The 27,431-nt window shown below is 47.8% G+C and overlaps 1 protein-coding gene across 2 annotated transcripts in view; it reads right to left on the bottom strand.

Annotated features, from left to right (window-relative positions):
- VPS13D (vacuolar protein sorting 13 homolog D) overlaps window positions 1-27,431 on the bottom strand; it is a 2,979,414-nt gene that overhangs the window by 1,886,499 nt on the left and 1,065,484 nt on the right. For both annotated transcript variants that reach the window (XM_078642819.1, XM_078642818.1), the window contains exon 35: window positions 69-143. In XM_078642819.1, the coding sequence (XP_078498945.1) occupies window positions 69-143 (75 nt within the window). The remainder of the gene's footprint in view (window positions 1-68; window positions 144-27,431) is intronic.

A 27,431-nucleotide genomic window follows, 5' to 3' on the forward strand; every position in this document is an offset into this window, starting at 1 on the left:
TATGGCCCAAGAGTTGCTCACAAGCAGATTGCAGGGAGATACAGTCATGAATACAGAAAAAAAAATACCTTTACACGCCAGCAGAGCCTTACGACAGTCTTCCAAAGTGAATCCTAGTTCTTGTAACTTGGCTAGCTGGACTTCTGTTGAAAGAAGTTGTTTACATATTAGTTGTCCTTCCACAAAACTCTAACACTCAAACTATGCAATCCTGAATGCAGAAGCCTTTCTAAACTGCAGTCATTGTTGAACACTTATACTGATATTTCAATCTGCAATATGCTTGGTTAAACGTTATTGCCAGTTAGGCAACGAATGTAATAGTACTGAAGTCAAATGCTAGAAAAAATTGGTTTATATTCGGACATGGACGCCACAAGAATTATTGGCTTCAAAATTCCTTTACTGATTTCCATGAGGATTACCTCATTTAAAATGCATTACCACATTTTAAAGAGGTCAAATGGACTATGTACATTACATATTTACCATCTATAACAAATCCTATTGTTCTCTTAACTCTCTATATGTGCATATATCTGTCACTGAGGCACAACTACATCAAAAGCAATGCATTATAATAAAATGCGTTTGATGCAATAGTGCCCCAGAGTAATACTGAATACATATTTATAATGATCTAAACATATTTCAGTGTTTCAACAAAATGTGTTTAAGGAGTTAGAATACAAAATGTATTATATGAATTATCATCATTAGTGTTTTGCAAAGCGGGGCGTGGCTTGGATGCCGAGGAGTTAGGCAGCGAGAGCCTGGAGCTCCGCACCCGATCCCAGCTGTTATCCTGGTAAACTGCACGGATTCCGGCGGCAAACGGCCGTCCTAATAGCGGAAGGCTTCGGTGGGACAGCGGGACCCCGAGGACGCAGTCATTTCTCACTACTTGGCACGAATACCCGGGATCGGGAACCTGCTCGGGGAGCGGGAGGCTGCGACCCAAGATGGCGGCTTGAGGCTCGGACCGACGCTGCTACAGGCCGAGGGGGATCGACGATCTCCGTCCTAAGGGCACCGGACTCGTGAGGGGAGCCACTGGGGGGGGCTGCGGGGCAACCGCTGTAGTGGCGCCTGCCCATATCATCCCCTACCACGCACGAGAAGATAGAGGTAGACGATCATCGGGCGTCCCCGCGGCTCTCTCAAGATGGCGGCGGCCCTGCGAAACACAAGCTGAGGACCCGGCGGAGTAACGGGACTGCGGAGGAGGCGGACAGAGCCTTAGCTGCGAGGAACTGGCTGGCGTGAGGAGGATCCCCCCATGTGCTACGGAAGAGAGGCCTGCCCAGAGCCTACCACCCGGAGACTGATCCGGATTCAGCAGGGGGACGGAGGTCGCGCGGAGCCCTGACCCAGGGGGGATAGCGCCTCGTGCATCCCACCACGGAGGTCTAGCTGGGACGCAAGTACTGTCAGGGCGGGGTGCACTCGGAGCCATGGGGGCAGATCGGAATCAGGCCGGCGCCCCCACTTTACTAGAGGTGGCAGGATTGGCGGGGGCCCGCCCCGTAGGGGGTGCGTGGGGGTCGGAGCCAACGAGCGGACCCGAGTGAAGCAGTTTCCATGCGGAGACCCGCGTCCTGGAGAGAGGTGCTTCCGGTGAGTTGTCCGCAGGAGCCTGGTGACAGGGCCGATTGAGGTGGGGAGCCTGGAAGATCGTGCGGTGACCGACAGCGAGGGCCCTGCCCAACCCAGAGTTCTCACGCTTGCTGAGGGTATGTGAAGGGGCGTGCTAGCCTACCAGAGGGACCCATACTCCCTGGAGGGGTGCGGTCCTTGCTGCGGCGCCGGGAGAACCTGGGTCGCCCTGGCGGACCGGCTGTGGTGTGAGGCCACCCGAGGACCGAGCGCAAGAGCGGGGTGAAGGCTGGTTGGAGGAGGCGGCATAGCGAGCTGGCCAAGACTTGCTGCCTGGACCCGGTGGAGCCGCTGGTACTCACCGTACGGGCGACTGACCCTCGCCCCGCAGTAGCGGGAGGACCCTAACCCCCCATCTTCGGGCCTCTGAGGAGAGCAGTCGGGCGCAGTCCTCGGGATGGGGAAAACAAAGGGGAAAGGGGACGGAGCTACTGGCTCAGAACCGGCGGACGGAACGGAGCAGGGCCACATGGACCTACAGCAAATGCAGGATAAAATATTGGACGCCATCACGGCCACGAAGGAAGCTTTACAACAGGATATTGCTCATGTGGCAACAGGATTGGGGCTCCTGCGAACGGACCATGGTAAGTTAAAGGACAGGGTCAAAAGCACAGAGGTCACCCTGCAAGAGATGGTCCCGAAGCACCAATCTATGGAAGGGCGACTGGGCGATGCCTTGGACCGGATACTGGCACTGGAGCGGCGGGCGGAGGACGCTGAAAATCGCAGTGTGCGCCTGGTGGGCCTTCCGGAGAAAAAGGGGGGGAACGACATGGTGGGATTTCTTGATCACTGGTTGCGAACAGAAGTGGCACCTGAGGGGCTTTCACCTTTCTTCACGCTAGAGCGGGCGCACAGAGTCCCGGCCAGGCCGCCCGACCCGGGCCGACCACCTCACCCGGTGGTTATCAAACTGCTGCATTATAAAGACCGGGACTGGCTGTTGCAAAGGGCCAGAGAGGCGGGCCCCTTTCAGGTGGACAATAGTAATGTGACATTGTTCCCAGACTTTACATTTGAGACTCAGAAACAGCGGGCATCCTTCCTGTCGATCAAGTGGGAACTACGCGCAGAGGGCATAAAGTATTCGCTCCTCTTCCCGGCGAAGCTCAGAGTCGTGGTGGATGAAAAAACACTCTTCTTCCCTACATCAGCGGATGCCTGGACGTGGTGGGATATGTACAAGGCTGGAATGGACGGCGCTAGGGTCAGAGCTGAGGTGGAGCAACGGAGACAACCGGTCAGGAAATCACAGCGCCTTCGGAAGCGCCGACAAAGGGCTAGGAAACCGACGGTGTCGCAAACGGAGGGAGAGAGAAAGGCGGCACTTCAAGCGGTGGCGGACTTATCAGGAACGGTGCACAGCCAATCATGTAAGGGTTCGGAATCTGAGGAACACGTCACGGGCTCGGAAACGGACTTATCCGAACTAGGTGGGGCCAAGGGACCAGTAGTGACGCCACAAACGTCCGAAGAAATCATAGAAGCTTAAATGGGGAGAACCTGGAGGACCGTATTGTTTATCGCACCTGGGGGGACAAGGCCCACCGATGCAAATGACTGTGGTGCAGAAGTCCGGATACTCGTGAGTGACTGGGGGGGATTGGGGGGCGGAGGGGCGGGAATGTGGTAGTCACCCTCGGAGTTGGGCCATGCCCTGCTGGCCCCTACGGTCACCGCAGTGGAGACTGCGGAATTTGAAGTTAGCGGTTGGGGTGGTTGACCCTTTTGTTAAAGTTTGGATGGGGGCTGCTTTAGTAAAGGTGGGTCCTGTACTGGGGGGGAGGTTGCCGAGAGTAGTTGGGGTGGCTCAAGGCTAGGGTGGTGGGGATTGGGGAACAGTTGCATGGGAGGGGGGAGAACGAAGGGGTAGCCGCCATGAGCGCATGGGAGATACCTGCTGTTACTGTGAACGATTGCGTAAGGGACAATGGCTAGCTCAGGAGCATTGAAGTGTGTGACCTGGAATGTGCGGGCCTGCATACTATGGCGAGACGACACAAGATTCATGCTTACCTGGTCCGTAGAGGGGTTCAGATCGCGCTGCTACAGGAGACACACCTAACAAAACAGGAGGGCATTGCGCTACAGCGACGGTGGAGAGGCCAACTGTTTAATACTACGTACTCTGCGTTTGCGAGGGGGGCACTGATATGGGTTCGAGCAGGGGTTCCCTTCCAAGTGACTAAGCAAATAGTTGACCCAGAGGGCAGATTTGTGGCCGTGGAGGGGAAACTTAGAGGTCGGGACATAGCGCTCTGCAGCGTGTACGCGCCCAACATTGATCAGCCTGCATTTTTGACAAAGCTGTCAGGCAAGCTGGCGAGCTACTTAACGGGGCCTATACTCATGGGTGGGGATTTTAATTCCGTAGCAGACACCACATTAGGTAGGTCCCACCCACCATTGCATGCATCACCAGTGTATAGACTTGCGAAGCGCAGGCTAGAATGGCAGGAAAGATGGGAAATGACGGACGCTTGGAGGGCGCTTCACCCCACAGTGAGAGATTATTCATATCACTCTAGTCTACACGACCTTCATGTCCGGCTGGATGTGCTTCTGTGCTCCTCGCGTGTGCTTCCCTCTGTGGCTAAGGCGGAGTATCTCACCCGCACGTTGTCCGACCACAACCCCCTGTTGCTGACACTAAATTGGATGACCGAGATCACGGGTCCCGACCTGGCAACTGCGCCCTGATACCCTGGACGACTTGCTGTTCAGGGAAGACCTAGGTGAGAGGCTCACTCGTTATTTCGAGGAAAATGGTTGCTCCGCGACCTCCAGGGCGACGGAGTGGGATGCCTTCAAGGTTGTAGTCCGGGGCCATTGTATAGGGGCGTATGCGGGGGCCCGTAAAACACTGTTAGACGATCTTGACAGGGCAGAGAAAGGGCTGCGTAAAATCGAATTGGAGCCCCCTAACCACCCTGAGCTCCAGGAAGAAGTTGGAAAGGCCAAAGAGGCGGTAGCGGTAGAAATGGAACGGCTGCGTAGCTTTGATTATAAGAACTACCTGACAAGGGCACATGCTGAGGGTGACAAGGCGGAACGATGCTAGCTTGGCTGGCTAGCCCAACTAGGCGCAGCCACCCGATCTTGGTCATTGGGGGGGAAGATGGTACCACCTGCAATACCCAAGCGGGGATCTTGGACAGGTTCCAGGCGTATTATGAAAGGCTGTATGAGAGCGGATCGGAAGGCCGAGAGCCTGACATTGACACCTTCTTGGAGGGACTGCAATTGCCGCGGCTAGAACAGGGACAGTCGGATGATCTGGGTAGAGACGTCACGCTGGGGGAAATAAGGAGCGCAGTGAAACAGATGGCTCGAAACAAAACGCCAGGGTTGGATGGCTTGCCCATAGAATTTTACGGTAGATACCTGGAATACCTGGCCCTGCGATTACAAGCGGTGTATAATGAAGCGAAATCGAGAGGGAAGTTGCCTCAGTCCACGTGCGAAGCCCTGATGATCCCGTTGCTGAAACCGGGGAGAGAGAGTAGTAGAATTTCCTCCTACTGCCCGCTTTCAATGTTGTCGACAGACTATAAAATTCTGAGCAAAATATTGGCCAATAGACTGTTGGGCCATATGCCCGAGCTGATCCACAGGGACCAGTCAGGATTCATTCCTGCGTGGAACACCACCGACAATATACGCCACTTAATACGAATGATCGGGGACACGACGTCTGAAACGACCAAGCCTTTGGTGTTATCAATTGATATCGAGAAGGCGTTCGACAGCCTGGAGTGGGGATATCTCTATCGGGTAATGGAGCATTTCGGCTTGGGAGATAATTATATTGGCTGGACCAAAGTGTTATATGCGACGGCCAAGGCTCGAGTCCGAGTAGGCTCCCTGATTTCGAGTTAGTATCACGTGGGCCGCGGGACTAGGCAGGGATGCTCGTTGTCTCCTCTGCTGTTTGCACTAGCGATGGAGCCCTTCGCGGTTGAGGCGCGGGCGGGAAGATACTACGAGGGTTTACTTCATAGGGGGGTGCCGCAGATGATTTCACTGTATGCGGATGATCTTTTATTATTCCTGGCAAACGCGGACGAGGAATTAGAGGGAGCAAGACGGCTGCTAGAACTTTTCGGAACGTTGTCAGGATTAAAGGTTAACTGGGCCAAGTCCTGTTTATTCCCACTACGGAAGGAGGAGGAGTGCCCTGCTAATCTCCAGATACTCAAATGGGAGCCTAGTTGTTTAAAATAAATACCTAGGAGTTCATATATACCATTCGACGGCAGATATATTGGAGGGCAATGTGGTACGGTGTATTAGTGCACTGAAGGGTAGCATGACCTTTTGGGCCACTCTTCCGATCTCGGTGACAGGCCGCATCTCATTACTAAAAATGATAGCGCTCCCGCGGCTCCTTTACTATTTTCGCACACTACCGGTGTGGATACCGCGCTCTATTTTTCAGCAGTTAAGATCGTTGGTAATAGCCTTTCTGTGGGGAACAGGCAGACGCAGAATAGCGCTCGACACATTGCTTCGTCCCAAGGACGAGGGGGGCATGGCAATGCCGGATTTTGAATACTATTACCTGGCGGCGCAGTTGCAGGTCTTCACACAAGAGATAGCGAGGGTGTATCGGGGCCCGGAACTGGAGAGAGACAGGGGCACCCCACGATGTATTGGCTTACATCACCCTGCAGCAGAAGCTTCTCGTCAGGGACCTTTCCCTGGAGGAGCAAGCCTTCCGGCTCTGTTGGAACCGAGTGCGGAAGAGATCGGATGTACGCACCGGAGATTCCGCTGGGCATGGTGACGGCACTTCACCACGATGGCGACTGGTCCCGACTCCAAGGGTCGGAGGATGCGGGGTTACAGATGTTAGGTGATCTGTACGAGGACGGGGTGTTACTCCCGTACCAAACCCTACAGGAACGCTTCGGTCTGCCGAGAGGTGACTATTTGGTGCATGCTGCTGTGACTAGTGCCCTGCAGGCGCACTGGGGGGGAAGGGTTGCAGGAGCCTGCCACATCCTTGGCCTGCCAATACACGATGATGGCAGCTGGCACTTTTAAAGCAGTGTCCTGCCTTTATTCTTGGATGTTACGAGAAGCACTGAAACCGCTGCTAACACTAAAGGCCAAGTGGGAGATGGATCTTCAGATGGAGATTCCTGACACTACCTGGGCGCAACTACTGCAGCGAGCGAGGAAAAGCACGAGAAATGCAAGATTTCAATTGATACATTTCTATATCCTCCATAGGGCCTACCTCACCCCGGGGAAACTTGGGCAGTACTTTGGGGCGGACAACGCAGATTGCCCCAGGTGCACCACAGCAGAGGCGGATCTGGGACATATGTTATGGGACTGTCCGCAGCTACGAGACTACTGGCGAGAGATAGGGCAGGCATTGAATAACGCTACGGACAGGGAGCTACACTACACTAAAGCAGTAGGAGTACTGCATTGGTTCCCACACACGCCCAAGAATAAGGTGACCAGTAAGTTCATAGATATGGGACTGATACTAGCCAAACGAGAAATTACTAGAAATTGGAAATCAAAGAAGGGACCCACATATAAGCGGTGGTATAGTGAATGTCTTCGGTGGGCGGCGAGCGAAAGTACACTGAGGTATCAACTAGCCCGATGCAATGCTGATGACGGGGCGCTCTAAAGGGCGACAGCGTGGGAGGCACTAGTGCAGGCACTCCGGGATGGCGCGGGGGATGAAGAGGAACAGCACACTGACTCAGAAATTGACGGCCCTGCTAGTGCACCAGGAACACACCCTTAGCGAACAGTACATTCCTCCTGGCAGCGACCAACCACGTACACTACATGAGACTCCAGGCGCAGGCGCAGGCATCGGGTGGCGGGGGGGGGGGGGAGTTGAGGCACTAGGGTAGGAAGGGAACTGGGGGGAGGGGGTAGGTTGAAAAATGTAAAAGCGGACTGCTATCATATTGACACCAAGAGTAAATGAGCTCGGGGACTACTAGAACACGGACATCATTGAAGAACGCCGCCCGACCTCCGGGTTGTGAGCTCAATGGCTGTGTGGACGACTCGCCCGAGTCAGAGTTTGGTACTGTTGACAATACAGTGAGGTGATCATAAATGTATGATATATGTGAGATTTGGCTCTGCAATAAAAACGTTTAAAAAAAAATTCGTGTTTTGCAAAACATATGAATGCTCACTCAATAGAAATATGAGGGCTGTAAAAACATCATCTAGCAGTTTTATTCAGTTGACGGATGTTAGTCTGATAGAGGAAAGTTTTAAGAGAGTCCTAAAATGTAGATCAGAAATGAGACGACGTGGAAGAGGGATCGAGTTCCATGAATTTGCACCTAGATAGGCGAAAGACTGACCACCCATCCTGCATCTGCAAATCTTTGGAGGAACTCGCAAACAGGCTCCCGCAGTAAAAAGTGTAAACAATGGCCCTTAAGAAATGATTAATTTGCTTATGAGTGCATGCCTTGATCGTAGAAGGATTTATGACAACTACAGAGACTCTGGTATATAACAAACTTATTAACAGGAATCTAATCGAGCAAGTTAAGGTGGTGAGGAATAGAGTGCCACCAAGGAGACCTATCAAAAATCTTTCTGCCCAGTTTTGAAGTACAAATTACTTACCTTCGGTAATGCATTATTTGGTAAAGACATAGTCTAGCCGCAGATTCCGTCACTTTTGAATGCTCCCCCAGGCATCAGACTGAATCCGGAAAATTTTCAGCAGTACCTCTGCGTGTCGGGGGATGGTATCATTCGATGCCATGATGACGTTGACTCCGGTTATGCCGTCAGTGGAGTCATATAAGTCCACTCTGGCATGCGGACGTCAGTTTCTACTGTGAAACCTTCCGCGCCACAACGTGGAGCTACTATAGAGACTGGCTGTTGAAAGAGTGTGCCAAAAAAGATCAATGATCTTTGAAACAAGAACTAGAAAACAGAAATGGATGGTATAGCAATACCAAGTCAAGATCTACAAGGTAAGACCAAATCGTTCACTGAATGACATAACTCCATGAAAGAACGTTCACTGGTGTATAAAACCAGTACCGAAAAAGGGTAAAACCCTTACACCCAGCAAGTTCCATAAGGAAAAATCAAATGGTTATATGAAGCACATAGCTATTTGAAACACTGACCAGCGGTGTATAAATCAGGGTTGTAAAAGGAAATACCACTTACACAGCACAACGGTCGCAGAGTGGGGAGGATGAGTAGAGCGTTAAGTAATCTGTAGCTAGACTATGTCTCTACCAGATAATGCGTTACCGAAGGTAAATGACTTGTTCACCTGATATAGACATCTAACCACAGATTCCTTAACTTTTGAATTAACTCGTTTACCGCGGCCGAAAATCCACTGCGGTGTGGCGGCTTTGAAGAGTGGTCGGGGCAGCGTCGGCCAACGGACGATGCAGCACTACGGAGGTAGTGCTCGTGACTGCTGTTGGCCGACAGAAGCAGCGACCGGGTTAAATACCATAACTGTATCTACACGGAGGAGGACTGTGAGCTAATCCTAAAAAAGTTCCTAGGGAAAACCAGTCAGTTGGAATTAACAATAGACCAGACGTACGAAGAAATTGGATAGAAAAGAGCATCAGCTCCTTATAAAAACTGTGGCAAGGACCACAGGCAATGTAAACAAAAACAACCCTACAAGCACGGAAAAAACATCCCAAGAACAGCTGAATAACACTGGGTCAAAAGACAACAGTAAAAAGTACGACAGTAGTACATGAGCCCTAAAGGGTGAAATGAGCCTATGGACTAGAAGGGTCAAAGGCAATAAGGAATACCCTGTAAACTACATTCCCCTACACCAGTAAGGAAGTATTCAAAAGAACATGTCCTAAGAAATCCAGAAAAAAGAGGTTCCAAACCTCATTCACATTACAGCTTAGATGAATAAATGCATTCATAGTAAAGTCAGAAAGACCAGCCTAAGAACTAAAACTGGTGCAAATCAAAATATATCCTTGAAGAAAAAGTAATTAGATAAACTAAGCACTACAGGGGTCCCACAGTACAAAGAACCCATAAGGATGGAAAGATGGCAACTATCCAGATATGAATCTGCCATAAATATTGAATAAACATGGCCAAAATTATATAGCTCATACTCCACCTACATATATAGATCTATACTAATACACACATATAACACACACACACACATATATATATATACACAGGAAAACGCCATTCGCCATGCCCCCTATTTCGATGGAGACCAAATAACGTAGAGTGAAACCACCATTTAGTGCTGATCCTTAGTGCTTTATTAGTGCAAAATCATGCTAGCAATCTGTCATGACGCGTTTCGCCTCCCAAAGAGGCTTGATCACATGTATATATATATATATTTCCAAAACACCCTTGCAGGTAATAAAAACGCACTTGAGCGATCTTTTTTTCCCTTTTCAGTTATTTATTGCACCGCAGTTACCAACGCGTTTCACCGCCCAGACGGCTTGATCAACCGTGATCAAGCCGTCTGTGGGCGGTGAAACGCGTTGGTAACTGCGGTGCAATAAATAACTGAAAAGGAAAAAAAGATCGCTCGAGTGCGTTTTTATTACCTGCAAGGGTGTTTTGGAATTGAAATTCGGCAGGGCTCTGCCGAGGAAAACGCACCGGTGTTAGAGCGCCAGGGGTCAACCAAGCGGAGCCAAGTTGTGGGGGGGGGGGGGGGGGAAGATATATATATATATATATATATATATATATATATGATAACACCACCTCCTCCAAACGAAAGAGACGTGACCCAGAAGGGAGATTAAAGGGAGCACTTTAATGTAAAAGAGTCTCGGGCGGATGCATTTCGGTACTTTTGACCTTCCTCAGCGCCCCTCTCCAGCTGCTCCTTGTGCTGTTGATGGTCCGCCTGTCACGCTGTTTTGAACAGTGACCATACTCCGCCCCCACGATGTGCAGCCAATCAACCATGTGCAGTCCCGTGTGGTGGAACTACACTACCCACAAGGCCCCAATATTGCGCCTCGAGGGAATTGCAGAGTGCTCTGGGGTGATGAAGTTCGAGTCGGCTTCTGTGACAGGCGCAGCCTTTGAAAGTCTGTTGGGAGGTGAGTTGGTAACTGCGGTGCAATAAATAACTGAAAAGGAAAAAAAGATCGCTCGAGTGCGTTTTTATTACCTGCAAGGGTGTTTTGGAATTGAAATTCGGCAGGGCTCTGCCGAGGAAAACGCACCGGTGTTAGAGCGCCAGGGGTCAACCAAGCGGAGCCAAGTTGTGGGGGGGGGAGATATATATATATATATATATATATATATATCATTCGTTCCCTCTTCTTGAAACACACCAGAGCACACAGCGGGCTGCTGAAGTTTCTTTTTATTTTAAAATTGCATGACGCGTTTCTTCAAGTGCGCCTTTATCAAATGCATGGCTTACAGGTTTGTCTACACTGTTTATTTGCATGCGGCCTCTCTGTCATTGGGGGAATCATCCGGCCAGGTTCTCATTGGAGAAATGTTTGTGGCCACTCACAAAGACTGCAATTCCCAGCATTCCTCAGGATTGAGGTATTAAATCTTGAAAGTGCTATTGTTTACAGCACTCCTGTTGCTGACATTCACATTAGATCTCTAATGAGAGCAGGCTGTTCCAACCAGTCCTTATGGGTGAAAATCAATACTTCCGCATACCTAACTGCTTCGAAGAAGCATTTTAAAAGGTAAAGTCCCTAACTAGAATACACAACACCTGCAAATGACCTCTTGAGCAGGAAGCCCATTTTCAGAGGACAAAAGTGAACAACCATACCTCGGGTACCCTTGTATCACATAAACTGTTGAAAACAGTACTGAGACAATAACATCTGCTCCTCGCAGGAACACCAATCTGGTGTAACTAAAAGGTGGACATGTCAATGACCCAACAAGACTAGTCCCTTGAAAAATAAAAAGCCAAGTATAGGGACAAAACGGAAGAACATTGTAGTAAAGTAGGATCCTCTTTCATGGTTACCCCCACTTTTTGCTGGTGTTATTCTGTTTTATGACTAGTCTGACTGGGGTACTGCTAATGAGGACCCCAGCCACTGTGCTTTCTACCTAAATTTGACAGTAGTAAGTACTTTGGTACCTTCCCAGTAGGCTACAGGTATTCTAAGTCCCTAGTATATTGTACTGAGGTACCCAGGTCATATGTACACCGGAGGTCTCCCCTGGGCTGCAGCATGTATTGTGCCAGTCAGGGGAGCCCACTGAAACTGTGACTTCAGGCATGCCGTTGCAGCCTGTGTGAGTTGGTGCTTGCACCTCTCACAGCAGTTTCCTTATATCTGAGGTCACTACACTTAAAACCTATAAGTCACCCCTGTAGCAGCTCTTCAGTCCTGAGGGTAGGGTGCTTGGTTATAAATGTGAGGGCTCCCCTGCATGAGCAAGACACCCCTACAAACCCCGGAGTCGATTCTCCAGACTTTGTAAGTGTGGTCAGCCATTTAATACATATAGTGAACATCAAGTAAATTACGAGATTTCTAACTATATATTGGATGCACCAAAACCAGTCATGGTTGGTATCAAACATGTTGGAAACCAACCCCAAAACTGATTACAGTGTTGGATGTAGGACCCCATGTACTCGGGGTCTCCCCGAGGGTGCCACCTGTATTCCCGGTACCAGCCTTTCATGGTTTATCAGCAAGTTAGTGCTGCTTCCGACCACAGACACAGTTCTGCCATCCTGCTGCTGAGTTGAGCTCGAGCAGTGGAAGGTAGAACAATAGGTTTCCTGTCAAAGGGAGGTGTGACCACCTCCTAGACAGGACTTAGTGTATTGGGCTGGGGCTACTTGCAAACTCCAGTTTGAACCAGTTCTGGGAGCCCTTGGCTCAAGCTCTAGCGTGAAACTGGACAAAGGACGTGGGAGTATCCTCCCCTCTGTCCAGCCCCTCCTCTGGGAGGGATCCCTGAATAGTTCTAATCCTTTCCCTAGGGTACTTAAGGGCTTACCTGTGGGTGGATCTTCAGATTCGTCATAGGGCAAGATTCAAACCCGAAACTACTTCAACTTCTATCGTCTGGGCACCTGGACTTCGCCTGGAACTGAAAATGCACCAAGGAAAACTCCTGCTGCTCCTGGTCTCGCTGTTCTGCAAGTCTTTTGCATCTGTGCCTGTGCTTCTTCCAGATTCCTCTCCAGGCCTGTGGGCATCAAAGACAACCGAAGGAATCTCCCTTAAAGTGAAGGAGTGGAAGTCTCCGAGGGGGCCTCAGTTCGAGACTTGGAATAGGGACGTCATCATGTGGGCTGGGGCAGAAGGTAGAGCGCTCAGCTGGGAAGAGTCCAAGGGTATGAGGAAGCACCCAATAGCCGAACAATGGAGAGAGGTGCTGGTAGCATGGGAAAAGCTTGAGGATACTGAGAGTGAGGAGGCAGGACTGGGGCCCTGAGGGCGCAAAACATGACAGCCCACCGCGGCCTCCAGATTGCCCTGAGCGCTGACCCGAGTGGCAGATGTCCATAAGAAATTGCCAGGCAGAGATCAGCTGATCAGGCGAGGGAGATATAGCGATAGTGGGAGGACTCTCTCCCCGCCCTTCAGACCCATAAGTGGCCTATGCGCACTATGACTTCCCCCTCAGGTTATAGTGTCAAATATGATCTACTTCACCCCTTTGCACAGGTTTTATCTACTTTTGTTGAATTTTTGTTATGAGGTTTGTATTCGATAAATAGAGTAGCATTTAGATGATTACAAATGGGATGCGTATATTCAGGATCGATGTTGGAAAACACCAATTTATAAGTTGTCGTAAATAGATTTCAATTAAACATGTACTAGACAATATGGTCATTAATGAAGATGTTAGTCATTTATTGGGCTACTGTTGATAAGTCCTCTAATGGGTGTACATGTTACTAGATGAGCAACCGCATTGTGGATTGTCATTATCTCCTGTAGTTAAAAGTCTGTAAAAATGTATGATGCGATCGTAATTTAGTGCAACGTTTTTACCCACAATTTCTTTCCTTTCTTTAGCATATGTGACGAACTTTACAAAATACCAATAAAAGGAAATTGCTACTTACCAGTATGCATCTGTTCTTGGCATGTAGGGCTGCTGACATTCAGCTGACATACCCGTAGAACCAGACCCCTCGCGCAGAGCGATTGAAAAATCAAGGTATGTTTTCTCGCCACCTAGCACAGTGCTTGTTGTCCAAAGCAACTCCAGCCACACATATTAACCCCGCACTGTTTATACACAGCGCCCGGACTCACCCTTCAGTTAAAATCCACGGAAGGATTTAATTTTACATCCGAAGGCGACTGCCCCCGTCTAGCAGAGTAGCAGCTGACGGTATGTGCATTTTTTGAGTCTTCCTTTCAACCGATCTGTGCACTTTATACGTTCTAGCCGCGCTAATGTTAATCCACCTCATTGCAGGTAGTTCTGCCCCCCTGACTCCTTCTGGAGCCGCCTCAGCCTGCATTCCCAACTTTACCTCGAATTTGTTTCTACTGAAGACCCGGTAGGTCCCTTTGCTGTATGTCACTTCACAGGGAGTCCTGTCTTTTTTCATCCCAAATACTGAAACGTTATTTCTTCTCTTTTTTATAAATTTCACAGACAGAGTAATTGTGCCCTGATGAGAATCCGGTACATAACCTCCTGGATTCGAAACGCGTCGGCCAATTAGAAAGGACAATTTGGAGACCAGCATTTGCTGGCTGACAACTAATTTTGAATCTGCTTTCACGCTCCTTTCCTAATTTTTCTACTTTATCACCAATTTTGTGTTTCGCACAAAGTCTTTTTTCATTTGTCAATTTGTGTTTCATTTATTATATTGTAAATATTGTTGTCTGTTGCGAAAAGCTTTTGCATTTAAAACATTTTTTTGTTAATAGTGAATAATATTTGTTGTGATAACACGTTGTTATGTATATAAGCCACACTATATGTTGAATGTATATTGTATATATGTGTTTGTCTGACCATAATAAGGTCGTTTTGACAAAACAGAATTTGAAATCAAAAATTGATCGGTATAAATAAAAATACCTAGTTGAGTACGACAAACAGTGTTCTCAACTTTTCCTTAAGTGTGGGATAAAAAGTAAGTGGTGAGGCACCTTCCTTTGTTCATTGATCTAATTAGGCCCAGCCTCCCCATTTGTCCATCAGGGCCAAGCTCCTCTTGTGTTTCTCGACATTCATATTTTAGCATAGATCGCCGCCTAGTGATGGGTCCGGAAGTTTGCACCTTGTTGTCTTGGAAGAGTCTTCAAAGTATTACGAGATAGGTGACTCCTCCCCTGGACTACAGTGCGCACGGGCATCTTCTCCATCCTCAGATTGTTTTTCGCCATTGTGGCAAAGATGGAGTATAGTAAAGTAAGAGATGACCATGTAAATGTATGTAAAGAAGATAACCATGCAGCTGTGACTGGCACCGGGGAGGAGGGTTTGCGATATGAATGTCAGCAGCCCTACATGCCAAGAACAGATGCATACTGGTAAGTAGCACTTTCCGTTCGAGGCATGTGGGCTGCTGAATTCATATCTTAGCATAGACTGTATAGCAGTTTCTCCTCTAACGGTGGTCGCCTGTACCAGCTGCAGTGGTTTGAAATAGAGTTTTAAGGACAGCCTGGCCTACAGCAGCTTGTTATTTGGCTTGCACGTCAACACAGTAGTGTTTTGTGAAAGTGCGTATGGTAGACCATGTAGCTGCCCTACATATGTCTTCTAAGGGAATATTTCCTAGGAAAGCCATGGATGCCCCCATTTTACGCGTTGAGTGTGCTTCAGGGGGGAACTGTTAAAGTGCGCTTTGCTTTTTGATAGCATATTTGAATGCATTTAACTATCCATCTGGCTATTCCTGCTTTGGAAATGGGATTGGCCTTATGTTGTGGTGAAAAAGCGACAAATAGTTGCTTTGTCTTCCTGAATGATTTTGTGCTGTCAATGTAATATAAGAGAGCTCTTCTAACGTCTAGTGTGTGTAGGGCTCTTTCAGCTACAGATTGCGGGTTTTGAAAGAAAACTGGCAATTCTATGGACTGATTGATGTGGAAAGTGGATATAACTTTTGGCATACATTTCGGGTGTGTATGCAGCACTACTTTATTGTGGTGAATATGCATGAATGGTTCCTGAATGGTTAGTGCCTGTAGCTCACTCACTCGCCTGAGGGAGGTAATAGCAATTAAAAATGCCACCTTCCATGTTAGGAATTGTAGTTCACATGAATGAAGTGGTTCGGAGGGAGGTCCCATGAGTCTGGTAAGTACTATGTTTAAGTTCCAGACTGGAGAAGGTGGATGCTTTGGAGGGATAATTCTTTTAAGTCCTTCCATAAAAGCTTGGATAGGTGGGATTCTGAATAGGGACACGTGTTGCCTGTTTTGAAGATATGCTGCTATAGCAACGAGGTGTAGCCTTATGGATGAGTATGCTAGGTTACATCTTTGAAGGTGTAGCAAGTAACAGATTACATTTTGAAAGGAGGCATCCAATGGATTGATTTGATTATTATTACAGTAAATAACAAATCTTTTCCATTTAGCTGCGTAACATGCTCTGGTAGTGGGACGCCTTGCTTCTCTGATAATGTTCATACAATCTGGAGGCAAGTTTAGATATCCGAATTCTAAGATTTCAGGAGCCAGATCGCTAGGTTCATCTCATTGGGATCTGGGTGCCTGATTTATCCATGGTTCTGCGTTAGCAGTTGTGGCGAGAGGCACAGTCTTTGGTGAGGAACTACTGAGAGTTCTAGGAGCGTTGTGTACCATGGCTGTCTTGCCCATGTGGGAGCAACCAGGATCATTGAGTGACTGTTGTCTTAGCTTGCGTGCCACTAATGGAATCATTGGGGTTGGTGGAAAGGTGTACGCAAATCTGCCTGACCAGTTCATCCATATCGCATTGCCTTGTGACAACGGGTGTGGGAACCTGGCGGCGAAGAAAGGGCATTTTGAGTTTTCGTTTGTGGCAAACAGATCTATGTCTGGATGTCCCCACTTTTGGAAGAATGGTTGGAGAACTTGAGGATGAATCTCCCATTCGTGTATTTGCTGACTGTGTCAGTTTAGTAGGCCTGCTATCTGGTTGTCTGTCCCTGGGAGGTGTTCTGCCAGGAGATAAATGTTCTGAGGAATCGCCCACTTCCATATGCTCTGTGCTAGGTGAGATAGTTACAAAGAGTGGGTGCCCCCCTGTTTCTGGATGTAGTGCAGGGCTGTCATGTTGTTTGTCCGAATCAACACAGTCTTGTTGCACAAGTAATTCTGAAAAGCTCCCATTGCCAGGAATATTGCCAGTAACTCTAAGTGGTTTATATGTAGAGTCTTTTGTCTGACTGTCCAGAGACTTTGGACTGTATATTGAAGGAGATGGGCTCCCCAACCTGTCAGTGATGCATCCGCAGTTAATACTACCTGTGGAACCGGCTCTTGGAACAGTCGCCCCTTGGAAAAGTTTTGTGGGTTCTACCACTGCAGAGAGCAGTAAGTGCGACTGTCTACCAACACTCGGTCTTTTAGTTGTCCTTGAGCTTGGTTCCACTGGCGTGCTAGGCATTCCTGTAAGGGGCACATTTGAAGCCGAGTATGAGGGACGATGAATATGCAGGAGGCTATCATGCCTATAAGCTGCATGAACACTCGAGCTGGCAGGGAGTGTTGTGGCTGAAATTTTTGAATGAGAGATTGTATGTTGGCTATGCTGGCTGAATTTGGATATGCCTTTGCTACGGAGATGTCTATTGTTGCTCCAAGATATTGCTGTATGTGGGAGGGTTGCAGGTGTGATTTTGGGTAATTTATTGAAAATCCTAGATTGTGCAGTAGCTGTATCGTCTGTGAGGTATGGCTGGCACACTGTACGTACGAATTGGCTTTTATGAGACAATCGTCGAGGTAGGGGAACACATGGATGTGTTGCCTTCTGAGGTGAGCTGCCAGTACTGCTAGGCATTTTGTAAACACCCTTGGTGCTGTGGTTACCCCGAAGGGGAGGACTTTGAATTGACAGTGCTGTCTTTCTACTGTGAACCTGAGGTATTTCCTGTGAGCTGGATGTATGGGTATGTGAAAGTATGCATACTTGAGGTCCAGTGTTGCTAGGAGGTCACTTTGCTGGAGTAGTGGAAGTACCTGTTGTAGAGTGATCATATGGAAATGATCTGAGTGGATGTACTGGTTCAAAGGTCTGAGGTCCAATATTGGTCTGAGCGAGCAGTCTTTTTTGGGAATGAGGAAGTATAGAGAGTATACCCCTGTCCCTTGATGTTGCAATGGGACTGGCTCTATGGCACCTTTTTAGGTCTCGCTAGACGTAAGCAAAAGCGAAGCTTTTGCTGTCTAGCGAGACAACTAATGTAGTTACTTTGCGGGGAATGAGGACTGCAAAGTGCCACGCGCATTTGCAGGCCGAGATTCGACCTCGTGAGCGCGAACGCCCAGCCCGGCGCCGTGCACGTCCCCTGCCACAGACACACACAGGCACACGCAGGCAGGAAGGGCCACACACACACAGACACGCGCGCGCACCCCCCCCGCACCCACCCGCGCACACACACACATACAGAGACACCGACACCCCCCCCCCGCCGCCGCATACATGACGCCTCACGCCCCTCCTCTCAATTCGGGACTCACCGGGTCGGCTGGCGCTCGGCGGCGGGCCGGTCTCTCCTTCTCCAGCGGGGCTCCCTCTTCTGCACGGCCCCCCGCCATGGCTGGCACGGCATCTCCGGTCACAACAGGCAAAGCTTCCGCAACGGCAGTGGGAGCGGACACACCTCTTCCCGGCCCCGCCCACAACCAGGCGGCGGGCCGGACATCTGCTTCCTGTGTTTTCCTCCGGGCTGCGGCGGTGATTGTTCTCTCGTCTCCTCCTGTATTGCACCGTTCGCTCCTCTTGTATTTTATTTGCTCACGATTATCACTTTTGCCTCATGTAATGTAACATTTGCTTTTGTAATTTGTTCACTTGTTTATTTACTTTGTTCACAAGTCTTGTTGGCCCGTTATTGGTTAATTAAGTGATTGAAAGAAAGGCGCGGTGTTCTGTTTTTCACCAGGCCTCTACTTGGTTTCCACTGCTGTCATCTAGTGACCAAAGGTGGCGATGTAAAAAAAAAAAAAAAAACCCGATCAGAGTCGTTTGTTTTCATTTGCCGCCTGATGTATTCATCTACGTACTTTTGCAGAATTTGGATGTTACACAGTGGAGCGGATGTTTCTAATGTATGCATGCATTGGTGCAGCCTGTCAGTAAAGGGTTGAGTGTTTAGATTATACGCCCTCTTTTTAAACATGCATTGGTTTAGCTAACAGGTCTGAATCTGATGTGCAACGCATGTTTTTATTTATTTATTTAATGCGATTTTTTATAGCGCGAGCTTTACCCGAAGGTGTCAGATACATATTTACACAGCATGAGCTTCTGGCCATTGTCTGTCAATTTAAAACAAGCCTGTAGAAGAATGCGTTTGTGCCTGTGCATGCAACAATTACCACTTCCCGCTCGTCGCTGCCTGTTAATTTTAGTGCTTCGGCACTGATCACCGTCACTAGCTGCTGCGCAACAAGTTAGTTAATTGTACACCTGTACTCTGTTTGCGTTTATATTACTGGTGACAATGTGCAGGGCATCTGCTGTATTGATCCATAGTATCTACGTTATGCTGCTTCACAGCGTGTGGTCATTACATGCAGAGAAGGGAAATTGCTCCATGACCTTTGCTTTCTCCGTTGCTCTTCTGCCTTCAGCCCTCTAGCTATCAAACAAGCTTCCAGTTTGTTTGGTGGCAGCAGACATACCAAACACTCTCATTAATACGTTGACCCTTGACCTGCAGTAATCCTTCGCAGAAGTGCAAGTGGTAGCACATTAGATGTTTGCAAGTGTTTATAAATACATTTTGAGTATTCCTTTGTTGAACATTTGTAATACATTCTCAAAACCCCACACTTTTGCATGCACATATTGATTTACAGGGATGCATTTTTATGATGAGTGAAATAAAAAAGCATTTGCAATGCAATAGGTCTCGCAATTGTGAGAGTTTGAGCTATTGGCATTGTAAATGGCAATGCCTTTTATTTACGTGTTGGTTTTTAAAACATAAAATAAGGTATTGTCATTTACAATGCCAATAGTTCAAACTCTCACAATTGCGAGACCTATTGCATTGCAAATGCTTGTTCTAGCATGGATTTCACCTCCTGTTGTAACAGCGTGATGTGTTCTTTGGACATTGGACGGTGTTTGGGTGGCATTTTGGGTGGGGTAGATTTGAGTTCCAGGCAGTAACCATACTGGATAATTTGTCTCACCCACCTGTCTGTAGTAATGGTATTCCAGACTGGTAGGAATTGTGTTAATCTTCCTCCGACTGGTGTTAAGTGGTCTGGAGGGAGTGTGAGAAAGTCATTGTTTGGTGGCGGTGGAGGCTCGGGTGTTATTATTACCACGTCGTCTGCCCTTGTTATGTTTCCTCTTTAACTTCCTCTATTTGAGCCTTTATTAAAGGTGCCTTGTGTATTACTTTTATAGGATGAAGATGTTTGTGATGTGTTGCCTCTGCCTGAGCCTCGAAAGGAGGAGCGACGAAAAGAGCTTCTAGACTGTTGAAATTGAAGTGCACCCATGGACTTAGCGGTGTTAGTGTCTTTTTTCATCTTTTCTAAGATGGTATCCACCGCAGGTCCAAATAAGAAATCCTGGTTAATTGGTTGATTGAGTATGGTAGACTGCACTTCATTTTTAAAACCTGAAATGCGAAGCCAGGCATGCCTGCGTAGCAATACACTAGTGTTGACAGACCTAGCGGCTGTATCAGCTACATCAAGGGCGCATTTTATGGATGCGTTATTAATGAATTTCCCTTCCTGTATTAGGTCATTAGCTTTTGCCTTATAGGGTTCTGGTAGGTGTTAGTTCGTCATAGTGTGCTCTGTCATAGCATGCTATGAGAGCTTGTGTATTGGCAATCCTCCAGGTATTTGCTGCCTAAGAGGCCACTCTCTTCCCTGATGCTTCTAGAATTTTTGACTCCTTGTCAGGAGGGGGAACATCACCTGTTGTTTGCGAGTTAGCTCTCTTCCTAGCGTTAGACACAACTAGGGAGTCTAGTGGTAGTTGAGACTTGATATAAGAGGGGTCTGTAGGGGCCGCTTTATATATCTTTTCAATCCTTGGATTGAGGACACGCGCCATGGCTGGGTCTATAAAGATGTCTGGTGCGTGCTTTAGTACCCCTTTTAGCATAGGGAGTATACGTACACTATTCTCTGATGTTGGGAAGGTGTTACATAGGAGATCCTCCTCTATAGGGTCAGTGTGCATGTGTACACCATGATACTGAGCTGCTCTGTCCACTAGTTGGTTAAAAGCGACAGTGTCGTCAGTAGGAGATGGCTTTGTGGGGTATGTAGTGGGATAGGGTATGGGCAGTGTGTAATCAGTGTCATCAGGGTCAGTATGGTCACTCCATGTGTCACCTGGGTTCCCTGGATCGTCAGGTGGTATAAAATCATCCTGAGGATCATCCCCCATGTCTTCTTCCTGATCATAATCTACAAGTGAAGGAGAATATGGAACATAAGGCATGTTGGGAGTGAAAGGAGGAGGTGTGTAAGGTCTTGAAGGGGATGTGCCAAAGTCCTTTTTCTTTGGAGGAACAGGGGGCTTCAGTGTCCAGTCTTCTTTTGTTATTGTAGACTATATGTCCTGTTTCAGGGTCTATATACAGTCTTTGTTGTGGATCTGGGTGAAAGAGTTCTTCCTCCTCTGTCCGTGGCGCCGAAGATTTTGCTTTTTTCGAGCCGAGTGTCTCTTTAGGCTGGACGTTTTTATCCTGTGAAGCCTTCTTAGCTTTCTTTTGCTCGACGGCTTTTTTTTTTCGGCTCGGCGGCCTTCTTCGGCTCGACGGCCTTCTTCGGCTCGGCGACCTTTTTCGGTTCGACAGCCTTTTTCGGGTCAGCGACCTTCTTCGGTTTGACGGCCTTCTTTGGTTCGACTACCTTCTTCGGTTCGACGACCTTCTTCGGTTCGACGACCTTCTTCGGTTCGACGACCTTCTTCGGTTCAACGACTCTACTGGGGTCGACAAACTTTTGGGGTGGAGTGTCTTTGCCGGGTACCGGAAGGCTTGGGTGTGGTCTTCGGAGCCGAGCCGGAAGGCGGGGCTTCTGAAGGCTTTTGTGCAATGCTTTGACCGGAGCCTTATGTGGAGGTGGAGGCGGGGTAGGGGCTTTTGTACTCACGGTTTGCCCCGGTGTGATCTGGTCATCGGAGTCCGACTGGTCCTCTACGGTGACTATTTCGAGATCTTCCTAGCCCTCTGCGCCTCTGGGAGTTCATGTTCGTCGTCGAAAATGTTTTCTGGTTCTGGTGCCTGCTGCTGCATTTCTAGGCGAGCAGCTCGTCGGTTCCGGAAAGTCTTTTTAGACCGGAACAGAGCACAAGCTGGACAGTTTTCTTCGTTGTGCTCCGGAGATAGGCACCTGTTGCATACCCTATGCTTGTCGCTGTGTGGAAATTTGGCTCCACACTCTGGGCATTTTTTAAACAGGGTCCTTTCCATCAGCAGAAGGTCCAAGTGGTGTCGAAAAGGCCCAACGGCCCGCGTCGACGACTGGAGAGAAAAGGAAGTTTTGTCGAGTTGAGGGATATCGAGCGGAAACAATACCGTCGAAAGTTTAAAATTTTAGAAGTGGAAAGTTGGAAAACTTTGGTCCCGAAGTTGGAGTTGTCAAACTGCATCCAAACCCAATGGCGGAGAAAAACAATCTGAGGATGGAGAAGATGCCCATGCGCACTGTAGTCCAGGGGAGGAGTCACCTATCTCGTGATACTTCGAAGACTCTTCCAAGACAACAAGGTACAAACATCCGGACCCAACACTAGGCGGCGATCTATGCTAAGATATGAATTCAGTAGCCCACATGCCTCGAACATATGTTTAAAAAAAAAGACTTTTCAGCTCAAGTCTTGGCATGAGTCCGGATGCAAAAGGCGTATCTCAAGGCACCAATCAATCGCCAACTCTCTCTTCGGAGACAGACTTAACTACAAATAACGGCCAGGCAGATTTGATGCTTAGCTCTGCCTCCTTGATTGCCTCTACTATTATGAATATGGGTGAGATATCTGTTTCGACTGCCGGATAAATGTAATGTTCTGATGAGATGATACTTCAAGCACTGCAGGCCCAATGGGAAGAAGCTCAAGAATACTATGTACAAGCAAGGGCTGACAGTTTGGAAACTAGGCAATCTCTTGCAGATGTAAACACTAAAGTTGTGACACTTACATCAGATATTAACGAGCTGCAGATAAAGAAGAACATGTTACCAGATCTGTTAAGGTATTGGAAGCACATGATAATCAGCGTTCTTTTCTCCAAGAGAAGATTGAGAACTTGGAGAATTGGCAGTGCCGTAATAATCTCAGGCTTTTTGGGGTACCCGAAGGCGAAGAAGGAACTGACTCTCGAGCATATGTAGGGCAACTATTACAGAAAGTTTTTCCTGACCTGCCTGATGGGGATTGGGACTGCCAAATACAGTGGGCACATAGATTACCAGCAATCTCTAGTAAGCCTGCAGGACGTTATCCTCGACCAATCCTTATATTTGTTAGGAACTTTTTTCTGAAACAGGCAGTCTCCATCAAAGCTCGGCCCACCGCACCTATTCGCTTGGACTCTCCTTCCATTTTTTTTAAGATCAGATTTTTGTAAAAACACCATGGACAGGCAAAGGAAATTACGCTAAATCGTTGATCCACTAAAATCTGAAGGGGCCCCAAGTCTTTTTGCAAGAACCAGCTCGCCTAAAAATCACTAAAGATGGGAAAACACAGCTAATATATTCGGGGGGCAACAGGTTTTGTCCAAATGGCGGCAAAGGGTTAAATAATTCTTTAAATAAGATAAATATCTAGTTTTCTTGGCCAGGGAAAGATAGTTGGCTTATATCGGGTGGAGTAATTATTGAATATTAATCTGAGAAGTTTGGTAATGTTTGATTTACATTTTTCTATAGTTACCTTTCTATTGCTCTCCTAGGGATTATTATTTTCCTTTTTTTTTTCACATTAATGTGCGGAGGTGGTTCTATGGTGGTGGCTCCAGCTCGAAGGCTGCCTGACCAGCGACAGCAATGGGGGGAGGGGGGTTATTTTCCACAGATATTGGGTGGGTGGTGGGAGAGGTGGGATGGGTTGGGTGGGTCAGTGGTTAGAAAAAGCAAGGAGATTGTAGGAGAGTAGGGTCTGCTTCCTATGGTCACCCCCACTTTTTTCTGTGATTCTCTGGTTTTTCGACTTTAGTGTGGCTGTGGGCCTGCTAATCAGACCCGCAGCCCAGCTGTTCTCTGTCTAAATTCATACCATGTACTTTAGGTACATACCTGATTGGGTATTGGGTCACCACTGTGAGCCCCTAGTGTACCATAGGTACCCAGGGCATAGGTGCATCCAAGGCCTACCAGGGGCTGGCCATCCAAATTGACACCACAGGCTGATCACTCAGCTTGGGTAAGGTGGTGTAATCACACCTTACTTAGATATAGTATATCTATATCTACCTTATATATAGACACATAGTAACCTAAAATTCACTCCTATGGCAGTCCTCAACAATCCTGGAGGCAGAGTGCTTGGTTTTATGTGAGAGGGTGCCCTAGCATGAGCTGAGCCCCTCTGCAGCTTCCGGAACCATCTCCTTGTAGCTGTTCTATGATATAGCCATACCATATACTCTTAAGTGCATTATAATCCTTGCGGTTAATGCTAACTTTGGTTTGGCTTTATCAAAACATGTCGTGTAAGGTGTCAAACACTTTGGAATACTACCCCCCGCCAATTCAGGCGGCGGTGGTAGCATTCCACCCTTCTTGAGGGAAAAGACATGTATGTTACTGCTTTACCCGGTTAAAGTTAAACAGAGCCTCAGCATCACAAAATGGATGCTGCTGCCACAGACACGAGTCTGACCTCCTGCAGCTGGGGGAAACTCCAGCAAGGGAGGCCTGGACAATAGGTTTCCTGTAGAGGGAGGTGCTAGCACCTCCCCAGACAGCATGTAGTGTATTGGGGCAGGGTGGGTTGAATGGAAAGATGCTTTTATAGACACTGCCAGGGGGACACAAGGTGCTCCATGCATAGCTCAGTTCAAACCAGTTGCTGGTGCACTCCAGCACTGCTCTGGCACAAAACTGGACGAAGGGAAAGGGATGTAACCACCCCGTTTTCAGGTCCACCCATAAGAGGGACGTAGCAGGTGATCCAGCCCATTTTCTTAGTATAAAGATAGGTGCTGTGTTCCCAGGACTTTAGATTATCCTGGAACGAAACTCTGAAACTAAACTCTTGGACCTTCGACATTCTATACCGATAAAAAGACTGAAGACATCTCCCTTGTGGTCATGGAGTGACCACCCTGTGCAAACAGACACCACCAGTAACTTGCCGGTCTGCTTTGTCGACGCTCCCAACGGAACCCGAAGACTCAGCAACTCAGGAACTGGACTCTCAGACTTCTCTGACTCCGACCCACATCCACAGCAAAGCTGAGACCGTGGCGGACACGAGAGACGTGGGACTGGACACCCAGAACATCCTGCATTTTGCTAACAGTGCAACTACCGAGGCACCCTCGCAGTTGTGCATTGGGGTACGAGAAGCCCCAGACCCGAGCGCCATTTGAACCGAAGCTCAGCCCTCCACACTCCACGAGTGCTGCGTGGGGCCCACTCTTGCATTTCAGCTCACCGCGCCTTCCCGGTTGCTAGCCCGTTGGCTAGTGAGCCCTCCGAAGACGAACCTTTGAAACTAAACTGCTTTCCTGGTTGCTCCAGGCTTGCTCCAGCATCCCTACAAAGGAGAAGCTCCCCAGACCTCGCTGGTCTGACCTGAAGCCAATCTTCACTTCCTGCGTGGATTGCATTTGCCAAGGCTTGTTGGGTCCAATCCGGAAACCGACACCGCAGTCAACTAGATCCTTCGTGGGACAGCTAGAATCCAGCTCCTGGTCGACGTCGACACCTCCTGGTTCTCGTGGCTGCAGAGACAAGCTTCACCTCTTCACCTGAAATCAAATCGACATTGCCTGGTTCCTTCCTGGCTCCTTCCTGGTCACTGGCTAGTGACCCAGACTCTGTCCCCTCTGCTTTCAGGTTCTTCAGTTCCTCGATCCATCCTTGGATCCACCCGGACACTCTTCCTTTGGCCGCCTGCAGCACTTCTTTTGCAGATCTCCATTGAAAGCATCGACGAAACACAACACCAAAAGACACCTATGCACCCGGCTGGGTGAGGTAACTCGAGTACTCCGGTGCTCCCGTGGGTATTGACTATCCAAGTGTTCTAGTTTAAAGGGGTTTTGTCGTAGTCCATCCGGAAGTGCCCTAAAACAGTAACTTTGTAACTTCTTCATTCTCCATTATAAGTCAATGGTAACTCGCAACTGTGTTTAGACACTGCACGCGTCTCCCGTGGGTCTCCTACTTCCTAACCTTTGGTTGTGTAGTGTAGCCCCAGCGATTCCTTAGGCCTATTCACTATTCCTGAAGTGGTTCTTATACCACTTACTTAGTATATGGTTTGTGAGGCCCCTAGGGCAAAACTGTATTTGTGCAACTTATCGTATGCTAATTGAGTAACTTGTGATGTACTTCGATCTCTGACCTCATAAAGAGTGCAGAGGGGTTGTGTTAGAAATAAATACATATAAATTTGATATATACCTTGTGTGGTGTCCTTTCATTTGGTATTCAAGGGATTATAATTGGTAAAACAGCTTGCTTTACATGCTCGCTGAAGTCTTAGCCTATGACTGCTGGTCCATGCTACCACTAGGATAGCATGTCTATAAGGTTGACTTTACAACCACCATCAATAAGGGTCAATTAGACTGGTGCAAGGTGCCCACTAGAATAGTGGATATCATATGCAAAGCTAACTTCTCACAGAGATAGAAAAGCAGAAAACTAAATGCTTTAAACAAAAAACAACATATAGGAGCTCTTATAATAATTGGAGATAACATTTTCAAGGAATATTTAGCAGACATTATTTGTCTTTGGGGAAAGCTAGAGATATATGGTCAAACAATTAAATGTCATGACTTTACTTAAGTGTTTATGTTGGAATATTTCTGGATTAAACGCTGGATGAAAGAGTCAATTGGTCCGAAAAGAACTAGTCACATATAAACCTCATCTCGTATTCTAAACAGAAACTCACTTGGCCTATAAGGACAGTTTTTTTTTTAATCAGTTAACATATCAAACAATAGTATGCATTTCTCAAAATATCTCGATCAGAGGAACAGCTACCCTAGCTAGTAAAACGCTTGTATATAAATTATATAGGACACTAGCAGATCATAAAGGAAGATGGGTAATTGCTCAGTTAGAAATTCACGGTATAAAATATGTCTTAGTTCCTGTTTATGGGCTCAATACCGACGATCCTGAGGTTTTTAATTCATTAATGTTAACCCTATTAGAATGGCAGGGGGGTCTTAATAATTATGGGGGATATAGACAGCGTGATGAACTACTCAATTGATTCAACTAGCCAACAAGCCTTCATTAGGATGTCGAAAGTACAGACATCTATCTTAGAGTTAGCACATCTGCATAGCATAAAAGATGTATGGAGAATTCTTTACCCTAATCTTACAGGATATACATATTATTCATGTCCATAAGCAATACTCTAGGATATAGACATGGCCTGGGCTAGTGATACCACACTTCCGATGG

Source organism: Lissotriton helveticus, chromosome 5_1 (assembly GCF_964261635.1).
Source record: "Lissotriton helveticus chromosome 5_1, aLisHel1.1, whole genome shotgun sequence".
NCBI classification, from domain to species: Eukaryota; Metazoa; Chordata; class Amphibia; order Caudata; family Salamandridae; genus Lissotriton; species Lissotriton helveticus.